At 47.7% G+C, this 19,753-nt stretch overlaps 3 protein-coding genes across 3 annotated transcripts in view; all 3 read left to right on the top strand.

The window, feature by feature from the left end:
* The window catches only part of LOC311203702 (uncharacterized protein), a gene marked incomplete at its 5' end in the record, with an annotated part of 71,391 nt that overhangs the window by 23,052 nt on the left and 28,586 nt on the right, over nt 1-19,753 (top strand).
* Nucleotides 5,200-16,299, top strand: LOC311203247 (protein PRRC1-like; the record flags this gene model as incomplete). The annotated part of the gene is made up of 7 exons (XM_084277901.1): nt 5,200-5,293; nt 8,153-8,539; nt 9,478-9,635; nt 11,813-11,915; nt 14,126-14,289; nt 15,720-15,823; nt 16,173-16,299. 7 exons carry the CDS (start codon nt 5,200-5,202, stop codon nt 16,297-16,299), a joined length of 1,137 nt encoding a protein of 378 aa, XP_084134027.1.
* On the top strand, nt 17,699-19,610 carry LOC311203246 (acrosin-like; the record flags this gene model as incomplete). The annotated part of the gene is made up of 4 exons (XM_084277900.1): nt 17,699-17,859; nt 18,192-18,457; nt 18,735-18,880; nt 19,251-19,610. The coding sequence occupies 4 exons, from the start codon at nt 17,699-17,701 to the stop codon at nt 19,608-19,610; spliced, it is 933 nt and encodes a 310-aa protein (XP_084134026.1).

Raw genomic sequence — 19,753 nt, 5'->3', positions numbered from 1 at the left:
CGGCGCATCTTCGAGCGCAGCTTCCAGCTGCTGCAGCGCCATTTGGAGGAAGCAGTTCACCACCCGCAGCTCCTCCCAGCCCACCGCAGCCAGAACAGCATGGCCACGGAGGTGGAACACCGCTGTCCAGTCTGCCTGGACAGCATTGACAACGCCGCCTTCGTGATGCCATGCCTCCACCAGTTCTGCTACGCCTGCATCCTGCGGTGGGCTAACAGCAAACCTGAGTGCCCCCTCTGCAAGAGGGGAGTACAATCCATCTTGCACTCGGTGCGGGCAGACCATGAATTTGAAGAGGTCCACATCAGACCACCACGAGAGGACTCAACATGGCCTGCCATACCTGCAGCTGGAGGAGCGCCCGCACACCCGGGGACCGACAGCCCCCCTCGCCCGCTAGCTGCCCAGCCGCCGGCGGTGGAGACGGTGCCCAGGGCTACAGTGGGTGGCCTGCAGCCAGACACCTGGGCATCTCTCTTTGATGAGCACCCAGCCCTCCTCCAACGCTTTCTGCCGTGGCTACAACAACACCTGAGGGCCACATTTCAACGGCAGCCTTCCACAGCAGATGTGTTGGAGGACCTCATCCGGGCCGTCCTGGGCTTATACGGGCTGGATGAAGACGTGCTGGTCCGGCTGCTGCAGCCCAGCCTGCAGGAGCGCGCAGTGTCGTTCGTGCGCCGGCTCATCAGTGTCGCCGTGCGGCGCTGCCGCAGGGAGGCCCGACGTCTCCTGGGCCTGGAGGATGGCCCTGCAGCCGAGGCGCGGGAGGGCAGGCCCACCTCTGCCCCCCATCCTGCTGCCTCCAGAGCCGGCTCTCCTGCCCCTGGACCAGCCCCCTCCAGCAGCCCAGCAGGGGCTCGGGAAGAGGAGCGCCCCAGCACCTCGGCCGCTGCTCTTGCTGGGCATCCCACCAGCCCACACCACGCCCCCTCTCCCATCCACGGGGAGCGTGAAGAGCCGGCGGCGGGTCTGGGGCAGGCTGTGGCAGGTCCCTCCAGTGCCAGCCAGGGCAGGGACCGTGCCCCTGGGAGACCAAGACGAGCAGCAAAGAGGAGGGCCAGCGGCTCCCAGGACTCTTCCCAGCCCCCCAAGAGGCCACCCTCCCAGGAAAACTAGACCTGGGCCCAGGAGCTGCCAACACCAGAGCCGGTCCAGCAGCTGGGGCACACCCCCATCACTCGCCACCCCAGCGCTGTCCACCACCTTCACTGGACCCAGGAAGTGCACTGGCAGCAGCAGAGGTGAGTTGTGGGGGAAACCCTGGGCAGCTGGGAGGGTTGCCTGGTGCTTTGTAAAGGCTGTAAAACTGAAGTAACTGTTTTCTCTCCGGCTGGCAGAGGATGAAGGCACGAGGGTTACGGGTAGCTGGGCAGCTGCCGACTTGCGCAGCCTGAGGCGGCACGCAGCGGGCCGGGAGGGGGGTGGGGGGCAGGTTGCGGGACCGGCACCCCCACGTGACGCGAGGTCCGCTGCGAGCGTGGCGGGGGAGCTGTGCTGCTCCTGCGGCCGAGCCCGAAGGAGCCTTTTCCTGGGAGGCGGGGCCACCCGGAGGTGCTCGGGGCCGCGGCCTTCTGGCTGGGCCAGAATGTCTGGGCGGTGCGCAGCGGGAAGAGGCGGTGGGCTCTGGAGGATGGGCTCGGTGAGGCCCCGTGTCGCGGCGGGAGGAGGGCACGCCTTGGCACCCGTCGTCCGCGGCGGCGGCGGGGAGGGAGCGTCTGGAAGGCTTTGGGCGGGTGAGGCTGGGCGGTGGGCGGCATCCCGGAGCGAGCGGTGGGTGTCCCCCGGTCCCGGGTGCCGTCTGGGGCCGTTGGGGCCCTGTAGGCAGGTCCGGATGTTAAGACGCAGTCCTGGGGGCAGCGCGGGAGGTTGTGCCAGGTGGGGCGGAGGGTCGCTGAGGTCTTTGCCGGGCTGTGTGTGTGAGGAATGTCGGCGGGGTCCGCCCCGGGACGAGCTCCGGCAGCCGTCCCGTCGGGGCGACTTTCCCCCCTTGGGCAGCACACCTGCGACTGCACGGTGTCTGCCCCTCACCAGACTGATTCTGGTGTAGGCAGTCTGTCTTGTTGCCCTTACTCTGAACCGTCTTGTCCTAAAGAAAGGCTGCACTGGCCCCAGTGCTCCTTGCTGGCAGGCTCTGGGGCTTCTTGCAGCGTTACGGTTGTGGGTTGTGAGGCAGATGAAGCTACAGAGCAAGACCCCTTGCGGCCTCAGTGATGACTGGCAGTGGTATTGGAAACCACCAGCACTTCACGGAACTTCCAGCTCCTGATAGCTTGCTAGGTCCTGTATAGTGATCTGCTCCTGCGAGTCACCCTCCTGGTGACCAGGCTTTCTCCCGGCACTGGGTAGTGTTCAGATGCCTGCTCTCAGGGCCCTGTGCTCCAGCGTTGCAGCTCAGGCTGGAAGTGCTAGATCCCTTGTGGTTTTAGCTGGAATTAGCATGATTGGCAGTAGAAATCCTTACCCTTGAGGATCTCTTAGCATAGGATAGAAGTGATGCTTCAGGAAGTCTGTTTCTGGAGGATACCTTGTTGCAGTGCTTTGCCCTTTCTAGTTCGTTTATAGTGCCGTGAAAAACAAACGTTTCTTTTGGGCAAAATCGTCTGCAAGTGCTGGAGCTGTTGCATCATGACATTTACCCTACGTCAGTTGGTACAAACTGGTTGAATGCATGTGGTTCTGTGTAGCTGTGTCTTTGGGTTTACGTAGTCCCATGTAGATAACACTGTATACTAGACCAACAGTTCTCTGTGGTCATCAGTGGCTTGTGGAGCTATGTAAGCCCTCTATGATTTCAAAATAACAACAGCAAGGGTGTTCAACTGTCCTGATTTTGGTCCGGATGGAGTTAAATTCATTTGTAACAGCGGATGGAATGCTGTGTTTGGGAGTTAAAATGGGAGTAGTGCTGATAACACCCTGATGTTTCTGATTGCTGTCAGACAGTCAAGGACTTTCTCAGCTCTTCATGAGAAAGGAGGGGCGAGGCCAGGACAGGTGACCTAACTGACCAAAGAGAGTATTCCACGCCAGTTACCTCCTGCCCAGGATATCGGGGGGCTGACGGGAGGAAGGCCGAGGGCGGCTCCGGGACGTGCGGTTCTTGGGGGACGGTCGGGTTCTGGGACGGCTCTGGGTGGCACGGCCTGAGTTGTGGGTTTGGTGAGAAACTGCACTGTGTATCAACAGCTTCATATATTTTTGCTCTAGAGTCCTGTCAACATTGTTATATTGTATCTTTCTGTTATCTTAGTAAACTCTCCTTATCCCAACCCACGGGCCTCTTATTTCTTGGTTTTGGGGTTATTTGCCCCTTCCTTTTCCCTTCCCTTACCTCTTACCCTCCCCTCCCCCCCTTCCCTTTTCCCTGCTCTTTTCCTTTAAGGAGCAGGCAGCTGTGTGGATCTCGGCTCTCAGCCGGGGTGAAACCACGACAGAGGTGAAATCAAGCAGCAGCTGAAAGGAGCCTTGATGAAAGAAAGTGTTTCTGGGAGGGTTTGGTCAGTGATTACAGATGTTGCACAGTGGGAAATTCTCTCTTTGTTTGCAGTGTATAATTGGAAGAAGAATGACTTTAGAAATACTTCTGCGAGGAGGAACGTGAACTCCCGTAGGTGAGTGAAAAGACAAAATCTTACTGCAAATTCTTCTGCTTAGTGAACTTTAGGGGAGGGCTGTGTAGCTCCTTTCTGAGGGATGCTGAGATGTGCTCATTCGTCAAGGTCAGTCTGTTCCCCACCAGGCAGTTACTGGCCCTTTCATCCCGTCTGCAGAGAAACTTTCAAGGTACTCAGAACCCACAGTCCCTGGGTCATCAGAGCTTTTAGGAGGTGTGCTGCACAGGAACCATACTTGCTTTCCGAGTCTGGGCTCAAATGCTTAATCTTGAGTTACTTTATTTCCTCTTACAACACATACTGGTTGTAAGAGGAAATACACTTTCTCCTTTGTGATTTCAATGCTTTCATTTGCTTTTGATGCTCCTTAGCCTGTCCAGACTAACACTGGCATCCTACTTTTTGTATTTTTCAGTTTGGTCATAACAGTAATTTTCCCTCTACATTAAACATAGCTGTATACACATTTTAAACAGCAGTGAGGGTTTTTTCTTTTTTTTTAGAGGAACCCCCCCTGTATTTTTGTAAGTGGAGTTCTTTATAAATACCTGTGAGTACTTTTACTCAACACATTACCTAAGGCTTTTCCTCTGATACTTGTTAAATGTAGTAAGCTGTCAGTCCTCAGTAGCTACTGAGGTAATGGATATGATGGAAAATATTTTCCTGCCAATTTTTCAGACATAAATTCCTTTCTGTAGGGTTTTTATGTTATTAAAATGTCCTTATGGAATTGCTACCTCAGGGAGTGGTACAAACAATCTCGGTCTGGTTTACCAGACTTGGGAGGAAGCAGGGGGTTTTAGGTGACTTCCTCTGCACTGAAGAACAAAAATCTCCAGGTGTTAATCTTAGTCTTTCATCCTCTCCTTTTCATCTCCTGAGGCCTTTCTCTTAATTTAGGGGGTTTTAAATAAGCACATAGCTTTACTTTTCCACAAGTAGTGCACTGTACAGGTGTAGTCAAAGATGCTGGAAGATACTTTCAATGTAATGTGGCCTTCAAAAGAAAAGCCAAAGTTTTCAATTACTGTCACTTCTGATACTCACCAGAGCAGTACGAGACCTGGATTTTACAGGAATTGTGTGCAGTGGAGAACTTGTTCAGTGTAAATGAATGTCATTGTACTTCTAGGTAGGTTGGAAGTAAATTTCCCTGGTTTCTTGTGGCGTGTCTGGAGGTTTCTTTAGCTTCTCCTTTAAGCAGACAGGGTCATAGAGTTCAGGTCACGGAGTCTGGAGCCCTAGGCCCTTGCAAGCTCTGCCACTATGCCTGGTGTTGGAGAAAGTGCTTGCAGTCAGTTTGATGGTGGGTCGGGAGCATCTGTGGCAGTGCTTAAGCTGGAGAGGGCTCCAACTTCAGGGGTAGTTGTGGTTCTTTACGGGCAGAGGGGGGAGACTTCGTTCTCTGTCTCGCTTCTTGCCACCTTTTGCATCCTGTCATGCATCAGCTCTGAAAAGAACAGGTCCTTGGAGTTACTACAGCTCAGTATTGCAGCAAACACTATCCCTATTTCTCAAGATAAGCTTTTTCTTTATTTTCCTTTCTTTTTGTCTTACAGCTTTCTGTAGCTGAAGGAAAATGGTGGAAGAGAGTGGAATAGAGACAACTCCACCCGGTACACCCCCACCAAACACAGCAGGGGAGACTACAGCTGCTACCACTGCTGCTACAGGTAGGTCATTAGGTACAGAAACTTCCTCAGAAACTCAGTGATATTTATTCATGTCTTTTTAAAGCACAGCAGTTCATCCAGAGGTGTTGGGATCAACCTAGAGAGCTCTTCTCCAGGCTGATGGGAAGAATTTGTTTCTTTCTCATGGCAGTATGGCATACATCTGACAGAGAGTAGTGTAAATGTTTTTATTATTCTTGAAACTTTTTGATGAAGTCATGTGGATGCACTTAGGGTTTTTAAGGACGTGGGGACAGGGAATACTGGCCAGTACAGTGCACAGTGAGATGAGCAGCACAGAAGGGAGTTCAAACAAGTCTACAGTCTTGTGGGGGATAGTGAGAAACGTGGACGATCACTTGGATTTTACTATTGTGGGTGGTAATCAGAGCACTGAATCTGATTTTTCCAGAGTCTGAACCCCATGTGCTTGACTACCGAATGCTCAGTTTTCTGACACATCTGGTAACATTACCTTGAGTCACACTAGTGCCGTGGACTCCCGAGTGGAGCGCTCTTAGCCCCAGGAGGATGTGCTGGGCGATCCATTGGGTGCAGGAAGAAAATACCAGAGCATTCCTTTATAATAGTTTTATCTAAAAAAAGAAGAAAAATCAAGCTTTACTCATATTGAAGATACTTCTTGGCATATATTTCAGAAACCACCAGAGACGTGGTAAAAATGTCTGTAATATTAAATGCAAACAATATGTTGACAAATGGATTTGTCAGGAAATTCTGTTGGAAGGAGACATAGAAAACATTGCTGATGATTATAAGAAACAAGCATGAGAACAGATCACAGTATGGAAGGTTTGCTGTACAGATGTTCCTAACGTGTTTCTGCTTATGGTTTTTGCTAAATTCTGTTTCAGTAATGAAATACAGAAAGAACAACTTTATTGTCAAATGCTGAAGGAGGGCTGTGCTGGAGAAGCTGCATCCTCAACAGTGAATGATTTCTTTAATAAAAGCCATGTTTTTATTAAGACTGCCTCAGAGTAACCATTGATGGAGTGATTGCTTTGACTAGGCTAAAAATGGATTCTCGAATAAGGTTACCGATCTATTTCCACCCATGACATTTATTGACCGCCTCATTCATAGGCAAGTTACTGCAGCAGTGAAAGTGGAGCTGGTGCACAAAGGGCTACAGGATGCCAGCAGTGTGGTTAACTTTATAGAAGTTCTCTTTAAATAGTAGGGGTTGTTTTTAGCTGCACCTTGTAATGGTAGAGGAAGTGACCGTGAAACTTTTGTGCATCGCACAGAGGTTTGCTGGTTGTCTTGTGGCAAGGGATTTAAATATGGCTTCAGCTTTCTTCTTGTACCAAAACAGACTTGCAGACTCGCTGACATTTTCTGTGATGACAAGTGGCCATCAGCAGTGTGCTACCCAGTAGTTATTTAAAAAAACCCCAAAACACACTTACAGTTTGTCCCTTCAAGATAAAGGTGGTTTATCCCTTCAAGATAAAGGTGGTGTTTTAAGAAGGAGTTACCTACTTCTTTGTAAGAAAGTCATGCGTTTGAGAAAATTGTTATTTGAAAGTGTTTACGTTGTCAATGCATTCCTGTTGCCAAAATCATTGCAAGTGTCACACAAAAAACCCTTTCCACTCTGTATATGTAAATTGGCAAAGAGAATTTCCTGAGCTATGTAAAAATCTTCCAGATGAATTAGCTTTGGTGGATTTTGAGCCCATTTGTTAGGAATACCAAAGTGCAACACCTTCTGATGATTTTTCCAGAAGAATTGAATGACATCAAGGAAGATGAACATTTGCTAGCTGAATTTCAAGATAAGCCTTCATATACTTGATGGCTGGGAGACGAAAACAAATAGCATGGTTTTGTAAGCACATCCAGCAACACCTTTTCATTTGGGTCTGTGTGTCTTTGTAAGGCATTTTTTCCAGGTGTGACAACCATTAAAGCCATAATCGGAATATAGAACCAGACCTCCAAATTGCTGATGTAAAATTAATGAGGCTTCTGTAGTAACATTGCTCACACTACAATATTATTAATGGTATTCTATAGTGTGCTAACCATTAATAACATAACATATTGTTTTATGAATATACTATTCAAATACTAATTTTCAGTGGGAGCAGAAGAGTTTCTTGATCTTTATCTCATCCTTTTAATATTTCTGTTCTGTATGTTTTAAAATCTATGGAATATACTAGGACAGTGGCCCATGTAAGTATTTTGTAGCTATGTTGGGGGTGTGCATGTTCTGTTTTTTATTGACTGGTGTGCGTGATAAAGTTTGGAAACGACCTCCTTACGGTAACTTGGCACGTCACTTGACTGTCATCAATGTTTAGGCTGAGTGCAGTTTCACATCTGAGCTGATCCAACAGCTTAGTGCTGTAAAAACCAGTGTTTTCTGTTTCTCTGGCTTAATTTTCTGTCTAAATTTGGTTTAGAGAACAAAATTGGCTTATCCAAGGATCAGCTGGGGGCCAGACTGAAACACAGAAAGCAGAGCGTTTAGGAGCCTGGGTAGCTGGGTGCCAGGGAAGAGAGGGCTGCCTGGGGCTCAGCGTGCTAGCTGGAAATTTCTGAGGCCCACTTCATCTGCTACAAAATGGGTGGTCAAATGTTGACTCGTCTTTTTAGCTGTGATAAATAGGGTCAGAGAAGAAAAGAGATTCCAGGCTACTATCTCCAGAAATTGAGGGCAATTGGTGGTGGTTGCAAACTCAAGCAGTACTAAACTTTTTTCCATTGAAAGGAGAAAAGCAGACTTGGTCAAAACTTACTTGTAAACTAGCTGAACAATTACATACCTGAATCTCTGAGATGAAGGCTTGGTGTTTCTAAAATTCCATTTGTCTTTTTTTCCCCTAGCTTTGTCCAGTCCCCTTGCTACACCAAGCCTGTCATCTTCTCCTGAGTGCTCAGCACCTCTGGCAGCTGGAGCATCTCCACTTCCTCCTCCTATGATGACTTCATCTTCTTTTCCACTTGTGCCATCTGCAACAGTTTCTACTATGGCGCCACCTCTAACTCCAGCCCGACCTCCAGTTGCCCCTTCGTCTTTTAGTACCTCTGTGTCGCAGTTCTCTACAGCTCCTTCATTAAGCTCTACTGCTGGCTCTGGTCTTCCTGCACCTCCTGCTGGTCCCCCGATTTCAGGATTTTCCATGTCTTCAACATATGATATCACCAGAGGCCACGCTGGTCGAGCACCACAGAGCCCACTGATGCCATCATTCTCTGCACCTCCCGTCACAGGTAACCTTTTGTATATAGACCTTTGTGCTTGTGAGACAGGATGAGGGGTCTCCTGGGTGGCTACTTCAGCAGTCTGCTAGAGTCCCACAAGTTCAGCTTCTTTAGTATTCTTGTGACACTTAATTACTGAGTAGCTGCGCTCGGAGGAATGGAGAATGGCCTTTGAAGTACGATCACGGTGTAGGACAAGAGTCCTCTTCCACAGAGTTCTGCTAGCACTCAGGCTCACAGAAAAGTGTTTGAGAGCAGTATTTTAAAATGTGCCCAGGAAAGCCCAGCTGACCATTTATTTCTGTGTTGCTGCTGTTCAGCTCAGAGGCAATTTTAGCCATTGTATTTCCACGGAATGGTAAGGTATCTCAGGCTGTAATCTCCTAATGGGCAAGTTTTTGTTCTGAGAAGCTCGCTATCTGTAAGAAGTCGTCCGTCACATGAGAGTAGCTTCTCTTTTCTTGCTTCTGGCTACTAAATTGCATCAGGACAGTGAAAAATACTTGCCTGCCATGCAAGCGAGTGCTGTAGTTGCTGAACTGAGGTGATTTTCTACTAGCCTAATGGAAACTTAGCTCTTCAGCTGCAGTTGAGTCAGGCTTTAACCATTGTTTGTGACATGTCTTATAAGCAGTCTGTCCAGAAAGACCTATGGAAATTTGAAGACAATAAAAAGCACCACTCTTAAGCTAACATGTCTTTGTTTAATTTTACACATCAGGTGCAGGTAGGCTCGGTTCTATGAGCAGATATTGTTGAACTCATTCACAGTAGTTGCCTCTGCTAAACTCTAACAAGCAGGATTGTTCTGGGGCCTTCAAGAAATGAAAGGAATCAGCCCAGTATTATTCTATTCTTCCTGTTCATTTTCCTGTAAAACAATTGCATGTTGCTACGGCATAAGAAATGAAACGCAGTACTTGTGTCTTGTTTTTCCCTCTTCCTAGGTGTCTTCACAGATCCTATTACTCAGCAAGCAACTTTCTCTTCCCCTTTGGCTCCTGGAACTGGTTCTGCAATCACTTTTCCTGAGGAGCTTGAAGACCCCAGAGTAGCTACTGCCCAAGGTGGAACACCTGCTGGAGGGCTGTGGGGGTTTATAAAGCTCTGTGGTTTTGTATGTTACCTTTCAGGAGGAACTACCATTTTTTGTTGTCTCTAACAAGATACAACTTTTAAGGGCATGTTGCTCTAGGTCCTGTCTTTCCTCTGTCCTCATTTGCAAGGTGGCTGTTTTTTGCTGAAACTGTGCTGCTTTCCTTTCCAGAAGAGGAATGACTACATAAATGCAGGCATCTTGGTGCTCGTGACAGGGAGATCCTTCTACCTTAGAGGTTTTGTCACATGCTCTTAAATCATGGGAAATGTCAGAACCTCTTTGATTCTTTGCACATCCTGGGTTTTTTTATCATTTCCTAATGAACTGAATTGTTTTTTTAGGGAATGCAAGTCCTGCCTGTTCTAAACCAAACAAGTCTCCTCAGGGAGAGGGAAATAAGTGTTTCTTCCACTGAGGAGGGGTTTCTTAAGAGGTGTCTGTGGTATTTGGTAGGATTTTTTCTATTCCGCTAGAGGGCACGGAGTGTATAATGCAGAACAGATAATCCTTGTGGTGCGATCTAATCGTAGAGAGGAAATAAGCCGCAACAACTGACAGCATCTCATGAGCCTGTAACCTTTTTGGAGCTGTGACATGCTACATCTGAGTAGTGTTGTGAAGGCTGTGGCAGAAAGATGCAGGGACTGTGTGTGAGCTCTGAGCTGTCTTCAGGAGCAACACGACTATCTGTACTGTAAATCGGAAGGAAGAATCAAGATTGACGTCCCAGTGGGACTGGAGACTTTTGGAGGGGCTTTCAAGGCCTTTTGAAGAAGAAAATCTGGAAGAATGAGTTGTGTGTGACGTGGCAGAGGGAGCCCTCCCTTACTCCAGTCATCTTGACAGTGCTACAGTCTTAAAGAGCAAGATTAATCGTCGATCAGTATGGTGAGAGCAGAGTTGTCGTGCTGCTTTTTTCTAGGGCACGTGTCTTATAATCATAAAAAGACAGCTTCTTTGGTCTTCAAGTGAAAATGTCTTCCAGTCACCATATTCCTCTTGCTTTTTTGCGATAGAAGGTAATGTTCCAGAAGAGAAGGTTTTCCTTGTGACATGATTTTGTAGCCCGTTTGAAAGGGCAGTAGTGAATTAGTTGAAAAGCCAATCTCATCCACGTTATTGTTGCCTGTATACCAGTAGGATCCAGCAAGTGACCTATGTCTGTTTCTGGAGAATGTGTATGATTGACTTCAACCCAAATGTAGATTCTTTGATTGGAGTATTAAATGTTGTACGTGCTCTGTGTTTTCCATGACCTCTGAGAATTTCCTAGGTGGAAGAATGAGGAATCATTAGTTGTACTGAAGCTGTCAAGTGTTGGATGTGTGGAAGCACACGTCAGAGTCAGGTTTTTAAACATCAGACAGAATCTGTGAGGCTTAACTGTCAGTTGTTGCAGAAATGCAAGCTGGATTCTCTGTTGAAGTGCATACACGGCAGTGCTGCAGTTATCTCTGTTTCTGCTCTTGAAATCGATTGAACTACCTTTTTTGCTCTGCTGTTCTTCAGAAATCCAACACCATTCTTTCAGATGTCCCTCAAGGTAGATAATAGGCCAGCAAGACCCTGTCAGTGTTTGTGCTTACATTTAATGAACTTTTAGGTCTGTCAGCAGCTCCACCTGGGATTTGGCTGGAGAAGATAGAGCGTTTTTTCAGCGTTGTTTAGAATCTACTTATAAATTGAGGAATTTCAGCTCAATTTCAGCTGTAAAAATATTTGTTAGTAATGGGCCATTCAAAAATAGGTCCTCTTGTCTGTAAGGTCATAAAAAAGAGGCTCTTCAGTTGGAGTTGTCACAGTTTGAGTCTAGCTACCGAGTCTGATGATAGCTGTAATTAGCATTTGTTAAATGTTCAAGACTTCCCGTCCCAGAATAGGAGGAAATCAAGTGTGTTGCCCACCATCACTGGCAGGCCTGTTTCTGCATTGGTGCGTGAGAGGATGGCGGTGATGATATTTGGCCTTTGCTGTATCCGGAAAGTCACGCACTCCTAGTCACGTCTTGCAGCATTTGTGCTGGGGAATGAGATGCACCAGGCATTACAAAGTGTAAATGTGGTAAGAAGACCACGAAGCAGCTTAATACTTGGGTTTTGTTTGGTTGGTTTTTAACTGTGCTATTGTGAGTTTCTTGGGGAAAAACGAGAAAATAATATGGAAGTCTGTTTGCTTATGTTTAGGGTGTAGCTGAGAATCCCACGGTGAAGTCTGTTCTTGATAAACCCAAACATTCAGTGGAGACCATGATTACACCGCTGGACCCTGGCATGGTTCCATATATCAGTAAGTATTTGTGACAAACCATTAAGTAATGCATAGAATGTTAGATTAATGTAACAGCACTTGAAGTTTATCTGGAGAGTGTGTTAATTCTGTCACAGTTACGTGGTGATTTCTCAGGTGCGTTGTCCAGTGAGACTCTCACTCTGCAGGCTGATTTTTTTATGTGCGTCTTAAGGTTCATTTACTTGTGTATTCTGCTGTAGTTTAGGTAGTAGCATAGTAATACCCTTCAGTTCAGGTTGTGAGAGATGAGCAAGTTACAGAGAACAAAACGGTGACAAGTCCTTGTCTGTAATCTGGAAGTCACATACTTTTTTCCCTCCCTGTTTCTCTGTTTGAGGGAGTGATATGGAATTGAGTTTAAAATATGCTGTATGTGTTCTGTTGGATCTGGTGATTAAATCCCGGTGTGTAAGGTATCGCACTGAGGGTCGACAAGCCGAAAGGTAAGCGTGCTCACAACGGTGTTTACATCGCTTTTGAGGCTTTCTTCTGACTTTCAGCTGTTCTGCTTTTCTAGCCCAACAGTATTTATACTATTTTAGGAAGCTCAGCAAACTTGAAGCAGTTCCTGAAACACTTGGGAAGAACATTGAAAAGGCTAAAACAGTCTAATAAAGTCTCAACTACCAGAGGGGAGGTTGTGGGGAGGTGGGCAATGGTCTCTTCAGCCAGGTGAGAGGAGATAGGAGAAGGGGAAATGGCACAAAGCTGCGCCAGCAGAGGTTTAGATTGGATATTAGAAAGAAATGTTTACTGAAAGGGTTGATGATCTACAAAGGTCTCTTCCAGTCGTATGATTCTGTGATTCTGTGAAGTATTGCTGAGCATTGAGCCTGGAATGAAAAGCATAGTATCTCAGTTAGAGCTTTAAAATGAATAGGAAGGAGCAGCATTGTGGTAGTCACAATTTTGTGTTTTACTAAAGTACATTCATGTCACGTCTAACTGAGCTGAGATTTCTACAATTTGTCAGAGTACTGGACAGGTTTTATGGGTTGGGTTTTTGTTTGGCTGGTTTAGGTGTTTTTTCCTTGCTGTGTTTTGTTTGTTTGGTTTGTTTTGCTTTTTGCTTTTTGCTTTTGTTGCAGCAGTCTGGTGAGCAGTCCTCCTTCTTAGTTGTGCTAGTGCTGCTCTTTGCATGTAGGTGAAGCTGGTCAGGAAACTGATGAGGCAGAGAAGAAAGCATTAACACCTTTGTGCGCTTTGTTTTTCTGAGCTGTCACTCAATTGGACCTGTGGTGTGATCCAGCTGACCACATTGCTGCACCATTGTACTAAAGCAGTGGGCAATATGTGGAATAAAACGGGATCATCTCTCATAGGGGGAAAGGGTGAATCAGCTTGGTCTCGGTAGTCTGGGGAAGACTTAAGGGGGGATCTGGTCAATACTCCTAAATATCTGAAGGGAGAATGGGGCCAGACTCTTTTCAGTGACAGGACACGGGGTAATGGGCACAAACTGGAACGCAGAAGGTTCTCTTCCATTCCCTACCATTCTTTGATTCTCTTGAGTGCATCCAGGCAGCTTCTGAGTATGTTTGAGGATGGAGACTTCCTCGTGGTTCTGGACAACCTGTGCCAATGCTTGGTTACCTTCATGGTTAAAAAGATCCTTCAGATGTTTGTATGGAACCTCCTTTGTTTCAGTTTGTGCCCATTGCTTCTGCTCCTGTCCATGGGCACCACCAAAAAGAGTCTGGCTTCTTCCTCTTTGCAGGCTCCCTTCAGATATGTGTACAAATCAGTGAGATCCCTCTGGCTTTATCTTCTGCAGGCTGAACGTGCCTATCTCTGTCAGTCTTTCCCCCTAAAAGAGAGATTCTAGCCCAGTGGTTCATCTAGTTCAATATTCTGTCTTCAGCAGAAGCAGCAGGAGGTGAATGTCAGGATTATTCTTCTAAATCCATGAGTTGTCATCTTAAATGAGCACTATGCTTTGTTTCAGGTGCAGAATACGCCTCAGTTCCTGTTGTCCTTTTTTCATTGATGAATCACTTAGGAAGTAAAAGTTAGGTGACTAGCTAAATTAAGTGACTTCTGCTTCAGGAAAGAACTTTTGTGCAACGTGTGAGAAAGAGAAAACCAACTGAAGCATAGTCTTAAGATGTAGAATGTATTTAAACTGGCTTGTAATGGGAATGAAGAATAGTACACGCTCATAGATATACATCTCTCTCTATATATATACACACACCTGTGTTTTACAGAAACTGGGAGAGAACTGGACATAGTGGTTACTTCTACCAAAGAGGTGAAAGTTGCAGCCATTCGAGATGCCTTTCAAGAAGTCTTTGGAATGGCCGTTGTTACTGGAGAGGCTGCGCAGTCTAACATCGCACCCCAACCTGTGGGCTACGCTGCAGGTTTAAAAGTAAGTACTAAAGTACCTCCAGCACAGAGAAGGGCAATGGAAACGTAGGATGAGAGAGTGGTTTGGTTTGGAAATGACCTTACAAATTGTCCTCAGTAGAGGGGGCTGAAACTCTCTGCACTAGACCACACTGCTCAAAGCCACATCGAGCCTGACCTTAAGCACTTCCAGGGATGGGGCATTGACCCAGAAAAATCTGATTTTCCCTAAGGGGAATGTCAGTCTGTGGCATTGGGAGACTTCTCCTTTTCTTGTTTTTGGTGTAACTTGCCGCCTGTTCCGTTAGATCATTCTGAAGCTGCTTGTTGGAATAGCCTTTGGGGTTCTTGTGCAAACGCGGTCACAGCAGTGAAGAACATTTATGTCCATTTTCTTCTAAAGCAGTTGATTGCCATCACATCTGGCATGCATTGTGATATGACTGTAGTTTGAAAGTGTATCAGGCATTTGTTCTTAGTCTGTCACTAGCACAGTACTTTGGGATGAAAACTAAACATGAGAAATTGAATAGGAAAAATGTAATCAGAAGTTAAGAGAGCCTTTGAGACTGGGTTGTCTCCCAACTAATTCTGTAGGTGAAAGACAGGTTGATCAACACTTGCCAAGGATCTTCCTGAACAGCTCCATTCTTACATTTAGTATGTAGGAATTCATTGTGCAGCTTTTCAAACAGCTGTGCTGGCCCAGAAGAAGAGTTAGCAAGGGTTGTTTCACCACCTTTTAAAAATACACAGTTGTTCCTTGTATCTAGGTGGAACCATCTCCTTGGCCAATACCTAAACCCAGTGACACCAACGATTTTGTATTCTGTTTCTTCAATGTAAGCAAACCATTTCCTCCATAAAAAGGAGGTATTTTCTCCTAACTGCTGTGGCAGCATTCACAGCGGAGTGAAGCTTATCCTCATAGCAATGTATTAGCTGAAACAATTTTATATGGAGGTAAAGGAGAAAAATAGACATGTTGCTTTACCTGATTAGCTACTGCAGCGTAGTGGTAATAGTGTTTGTATGGCAACTCAGAGTGAGAACAGGGTTGGAGTAAATGATTCCTTAGCTGGATAGGTACCAGAACAGAGAGGGTCTCTTCACTGGACAGAGTTGGTCCAAAGCTCTGAAAGGATCAAAGCACAACAGATCTTAAGATGCAAAAATGTTGATGTGAGTAACAGGATATATTCTGATACTTCAGTGAGTTTTATCATAGCTTGTGTTACTGTTTGAGATTCCTGTTTGGGAAAGGCTATGGTGCTTTTTCATGACTTTTGTTTCTTGTTTTTCTACTGTTGATAAAAAGAGTAATTTTTCAAAATCGCTGTTTTCTGTTTAACTTGAAAATTCTGCTCCAGAGGGGTTTTTTGCACTCATCTCTGAGTGTTGTATGATGTGATTGAAAGAGAATGTTGTCTAACAGATCATGTTCCCATGTAGGGAGCCCAAGAAAGAATAGACAGCTTGCGCCGGACTGGAGTAATCCATGAAAAACAGCCTGCTGTATCGGTAGAAAACTTCATTGAGGAATTGCTTCCTGACAAGTGAGAACTTGAAATATATCCCTGAGGTGGGGAGAGGGCTGTTTCTCATTGACTCAAAGGGTCTTGCTTCCAGTGCTTTAAAGAAAAAAATGTCATTTATATGTAGACACATATAAAATACATGAAACAACAGGAACCATAGAATTCTTTAGATGGGAACACAGGCACTACAGTTTTTCGTATATACATGAACTGATACATGCAAATTTGATTTGAAAAATGCTGGGATGCCTTGATGTAAGTCATTGTTACATTTTTAACTACAGTTGTACTAGAGGTTGTAAAACGGTCATCATTCAAGGGCTAACATGTTTCTTTTCAACAGACTCTAACTTGGCTGTAATTGCAGGTGGTTTGACATTGGATGTCTGATTATCGAGGATCCAATTCATGGAATTCATCTGGAAGCTTTTACCCAAGCAACACCAGTGCCTTTGCAATATGTTCAGCAGGCGAGTTTTCTGTTTTCTTATTAAAGTTGGATTAAGACTTAGGATTTAAGATTTAATTTATGATGTCAGCTCTTACTGGTAGTAGCTACACTTGAATTTCTTAGTTTATAAAATGAGGATCAAAAATATTTTTGAGTCATGCATTGCCTAAAAATCTTCAGGCCTTTGTAGAAAAGCAGTTCTCCCTTGGGAGTCTTCATTCTGCAGTACATGGCACTTGAGCCGCTGATTTTAATTCTTGTTAAAGAAGAAGAAATATTCCAAGAAGTTAACCAAGGAAAAAATAACCTCAAAGTACTCCCTCAGAAAAGGAAGTACAGCTTTAATTATTGAATTGTTGTCATCAATCTGATTCCATGACTCACAAATGTTTAGATAGATAAGAATCCTCACTCTTGCTTAGGTACAGAAGGAGGTCTTGTAGCTCAAGTAATGCACTAAGCAAGTGCACCTAGGAGGTGCAGTAAGCACTCTTACCCGTCCAAAGGCTCATTTTCCTTTCTTTAGCTTACTTCCCAGATGTGTTTGAGTGTCATCTAATGCCAACAAAATGGCATCACCAGTGAGGTGTCTGTGTGAGCACGTTAGCAATTGAGCAGAGCAGGCTTCTTATCAGTCCTTCCTTCCGCCCTTCTTCAAAAGCAGAGCTGTTAGCAAAGCAGGTCAGTACGTTTACCCCTAAACTAAAGAGTGTCAAAGCACTGACCCAAACACATTTCTGTCCCCATGAAAATTTATCTTTATGGGTAACCCCAGGGGTGTCCAAGCACCACTTCTGTCCTCTCTTCAGCTTGGAACGCCCCCATGCTGCCCCTCCCCTCGCCCCATAGGCTGTGCCTAGCACCTGGAACCAGTGGATCTGTGACATCAGCCCTGCGGCCAAGGGCACCCCAGGCAACGGGAGTACTGTGAGCACTCTGTCAGCTGCTGCGCTGTGGGTAACAAGCTCTGCTTGCTTCTTGCAGCTACCACGTTCTCCTGCTGCTCCTCCTGACAGACATGAAACTGCTCTCCTTCCTCATTTTGCTGTCCTTGTGCTGGCCTGTGCAGGGCACATGGGATACCTGCTGGTAAGTGGCCCTTGGCTCTTGAAGGTAGCATGGGCAAGCCTTATGGGATTCACTGGAGGGTTTCCACTTGTCCCCCATGGTCACGCCACGGCTTCCTGAACCCCCTGTGGGGCCCTCGGATCTTTGCCAGCACCCAGGCTGCTGGCACCGCTTGTCTACGGGGCTAAAGCCAAAACAGAGGCAGATGGGTGCACGCTCCATGGCGTTCCCTGGCCCTCCTGTCCATACAGCACCTTGCGGGGAGGGAAGACGGCTGACCTTCAGCCTGAACAGCAGCAAGTCATTGAGCAGGACAGTAACGATCTTCTGCTTACAGGACCTGCGGGCACCGGCCCATGGCCTGGAACTCAGGCATGTCGCGTGTTGTGGGCGGCAGAGATGCCCAGAAGGGAGCCTGGCCCTGGATTGTGAGCATCCAGAATCCCTGGAACGTGGGCACAGGGCATATATGCGGAGGCTCCCTGATCCACCCACAGTGGGTCCTTACAGCAGCCCACTGTTTCATCAACGTCTGGTAAGGAGGAGTAGGGAACAGCACACAACACTCCCAGCTGCCCTGCCCACAGCACCTCAGGCTACCCTCACCCCATCCCGTTCCATTCGCCCGCTGGACACCCACTGTCTGGACTCTCCCCAGCCCAGCTCAGGAGAAAGGTGGGCTCACGCCACTGCTTCCCAGCAGCCTCCAGCTCCAAGTTCCTGGTGCCCAAGGCGTGCTAGGGTGGTTGGGCCCTCTGTAGCACCACTTTCCTCTCTGCCTTGTCAAGAGCAGGTGGCAGACAACGGCTGGGCTGTGACAGCACGTAGCTCCGCTGGCTCTGAGTGCTCTCTCTGTCTGCCTTCCAGGGACGTCAGCATGTGGCATGTGGTCATCGGTGCCACGCAGTTGACGCGGCTGGGTCCTGAGGCACAAGTGCGCCGTATCATGCAGGTGATTGTTCACGAGCACTACAGCAACATCACACAGAAGAATGACATCGCGCTTATGGAATTGGACCAGCCTGTCCAGTGCAATGACTACATCCAGCTTGCCTGTGTGCCTGATGCCTCGCTGAGAGTTTCAGAGCTGACCAACTGCTATGTCAGCGGCTGGGGCTCCACAACTGCAAGATGTGAGTTCCTGAGCACTCCTTGTGTCCTGAGAGCAAGCATGGAACACTGGGGAGGCGGGCTGGGCTTTCAGGCAGCAGAGGCGAAATGTCGACACAGTCAGGTTGCATGGGGATGTGTGCCTAGAGAGAGGAGGCGGGCCTGACCCATTAGTCAAAGCAAGACACAAAGCAAACACTGCTACAGTGCATTCTGGAGGCCAAGCCAAGCCCTAGGCAAGGGGCTTACCCAGACCAGGGAGGAGAACCAGGAATGAGCTGCTGCATTCTTTGCTCACAGCTGCAGAAGCCACCGACAGGCTGCAGGAGGCCAAGGTCTACCTCATCGACATCAAGCAGTGTAACAGCAGCAACTGGTACCGAGGGGCCATCCACAGCCACAACCTGTGTGCTGGTTATCCCCAGGGTGGCATCGACACCTGCCAGGTAGGAGTCTGCGACAAACCGGTCCCCAGCACCACTAGCAGCCCTGTCACAACAGCCCAAAGTTCTGCTGGCATGGGCTTTGCCTGGCAAGTCACCTTCCCAGCACTGCTGGGACTTGCCTCTCCTTCCCCATGAGCATGTCCTTGTCCGGTGCCCCACCTTGGCCCACCTAGGGCTCTTGATAGCCTGTAGGCCCACATCCCAGTCCTGGCAGATGAGTCTTCTGTGCATCCAGCATCACTGCGCGGAGCTGAGGGAGAGTCAATCCCCTCAGAGGCAAGAGGGGGATCTCTGGCTCATGGGAAGGAGCTAGCCATAGTGCTGACAATGGCCACCCAACACCACCTTCATGCTCTCTCCTTCCCCTCAGGGTGACAGTGGTGGCCCCCTTGTCTGCCAGGACAAGAATGCCGAGTACTTCTGGCTCGTGGGATTGACCAGCTGGGGCACAGGCTGTGCAAGAGCAAGGCGGCCTGGCATCTACACGTCCACCCAGCACTTCTATGAATGGATCCTGGTCCAGATGGGAGCCAGCTCGGCATTCAGGAGTACCCCAACAGCACAGGCATGGAGTCACTTCCTCACCACCTCAAGACCATGGCAGAAGCCAGCCCCAACACCAGCTCCAGCGGGTGGGCCTACCTCCTGCCCATTTCCCATTGAGAAACTGGTGCAGTTCTTCACTGGGGTGCGGGAGCTCCTGCGGGGCATGTGGGAAGACAAGGCATGAGGAAGCAGGAGGGACAGCGTCCAGGCTGGGCAGCATGGTACCACCGCTGTCTGCTGCTGGGCCAATGGCCTCTGATACGCAGCGTCAGAGGCCTGCTCTGTCTCGCCCACATTCCTCAGGGTTTCACACAGTTGCTGATTTCA

The sequence above is a fragment of the Gallinula chloropus genome (assembly GCF_964237585.1).
Source record: "Gallinula chloropus genome assembly, chromosome: Z".
In the NCBI taxonomy this organism is placed as follows: domain Eukaryota; kingdom Metazoa; phylum Chordata; class Aves; order Gruiformes; family Rallidae; genus Gallinula; species Gallinula chloropus.
This window is presented reverse-complemented; position numbering and strand designations above follow the sequence as displayed.